This window comes from Austrofundulus limnaeus, unplaced genomic scaffold, assembly GCF_001266775.1.
Source record: "Austrofundulus limnaeus strain Quisiro unplaced genomic scaffold, Austrofundulus_limnaeus-1.0 Scaffold8, whole genome shotgun sequence".
Taxonomy (NCBI): Eukaryota; Metazoa; Chordata; class Actinopteri; order Cyprinodontiformes; family Rivulidae; genus Austrofundulus; species Austrofundulus limnaeus.
In genome coordinates, this window is record NW_013952410.1 from 2530924 (window position 1) to 2532613 (window position 1690).

Consider the following 1690-nt stretch of genomic DNA (forward strand, 5'->3'; position numbering starts at 1 on the left):
TTTTTATGACCAGACATTATATTGCAATGCACAAAAGCTTCAAAAGTGAGATTTTAAGGGCTCAGTCTTGTACGACTTTATGCCAGAAACAGAGCTGCAAAGATCCCACCAAGTCTGTCGTTTTCTTTTCTTGTACACATTATTCACCCTCATCTCCTGCAGATCCGAAGCGGCGAAAACGCAGCGAACTTGGCCAACGAGTTAGCCAAGCACACCAAAGGCCCAATCTTTGCCGGAGACATTACCTCCACAGTGCGCCTGATGGAGCAGTTGGTGGATATCCTCGATGCTCAGCTGCAGGAGCTTAGACCCAGCGAGAAGGATTCTGCAGGACGGAGCTTCAATAAGGTAACCAGAAGCACCAGTGAGCAGCGCCAAATGAAGCAAAACTAAATCCGTCTTTTCTCCAGTTTTGTCTTGCTGAATTTCCCTACAGCCGGAGTGTGCATGGCATTGAAATTTCACTGGCAAGATTATAATACAAGCTAATACCCATATTGGGTAATACCTTTATTAAATGAGGCATTCAATAACTTGTCTGATTTTGAARTAAAAGGCATTCTTTGACTTTTCAGAACAAGAACTAAAAACAATGTTTTAGACATTCGATGTCACAGATATTAGTGTTAATATTATTATTTGTACCCTAATGACCACAACATTTTGGTGTTCCTGTGTGAAGTGCAGGTGGGTAGAAATAGAAAACATGAATATAAAATATGTGATGAACATGAGCTGCAGCCCTTTTTKCTCTTCATAAACAGATCATTGGCTCAAGGCAGTGGGTAGTGATTTCTATCCTCATTTATTAAATAATTTGTACATCCATAACCCAGACATGCACATTTTTTTACCAAAAAAGATGAAAATAATTCCCTCACTCGTACAAATTATCTATATCTAATTTCTATCTGTTCTTCTTCTTTTTTTAATGAAAACAAAGCTTCAAAAACGAGAAAGGACATGCAGGGCATACACAAAGGTACTGAAGCAATGCTTCTGCCCAATCTGCTTGCTGCTGTTCCCTTTGTTTCTACACTGCTGTATGTGCCCCGGCCCAAGTCCAGCAGCATGTACCTTTATGCACTGTCACACACACACCCCCTCCTTCCTSTGCTTCCTGCTTTACTGAGTAACTGCTTGACACTCAGCCACAAAGTGCTCTCTGAGACAAAGAGAAGTCATCTTCGTTTCCTGAGGTGGCTTCTTTTCTTTGGATGTGTTTCTGTGTTGCTCTCCTCTCTTTTTGCATTGACAGTTATGATGTGTTTTGTCAATCACTTCACACTCCCTGTTGTGTGTTTATGGTGTTTGCTCAAAAGTGCACGCCTGGATGCATAAAACCACAATTCAAGTAAACATCCTGTTCTTTTATCCCTTTCATTATCCATATAATGAAGGATTTATTGTATTGTTTCCTGTTTTTCCATTCTTGTTTTTCATCTTTTCCACAAAAACTCAGCAAAATAAACATTCACATGTTTTGTTTGGACTCATTAAGAATTTTTTTATACTTTGAAATCCAAAGCCATCAGATGACCTTTTGCTGCACTGCATGCATATACTGTAAAAACAGTGGCTGTTGTTTGACTAGGACAAAGGTTTAAGGTCATTTTTTTTTATTTGTGAGGGTGTAAATTAGTATCTCTGTATGGTAATTACAGTTAATGCAAGTCATACTATATATATA

General features: G+C 38.9%; 1 protein-coding gene across 3 annotated transcripts in view; it reads left to right on the forward strand.

The window, feature by feature from the left end:
- Positions 1–348, forward strand: part of adgrl2a (adhesion G protein-coupled receptor L2a) — a gene marked incomplete at its 3' end in the record, with an annotated part of 98694 nt that extends 98346 nt beyond the window's left edge. For all 3 annotated transcript variants that reach the window (XM_013999998.1, XM_014000005.1, XM_014000010.1), the window contains 1 exon segment: positions 163–348. In XM_013999998.1, the coding sequence (XP_013855452.1) occupies positions 163–348 (186 nt within the window).
- Positions 349–1690: the final 1342 nt, after the last annotated feature.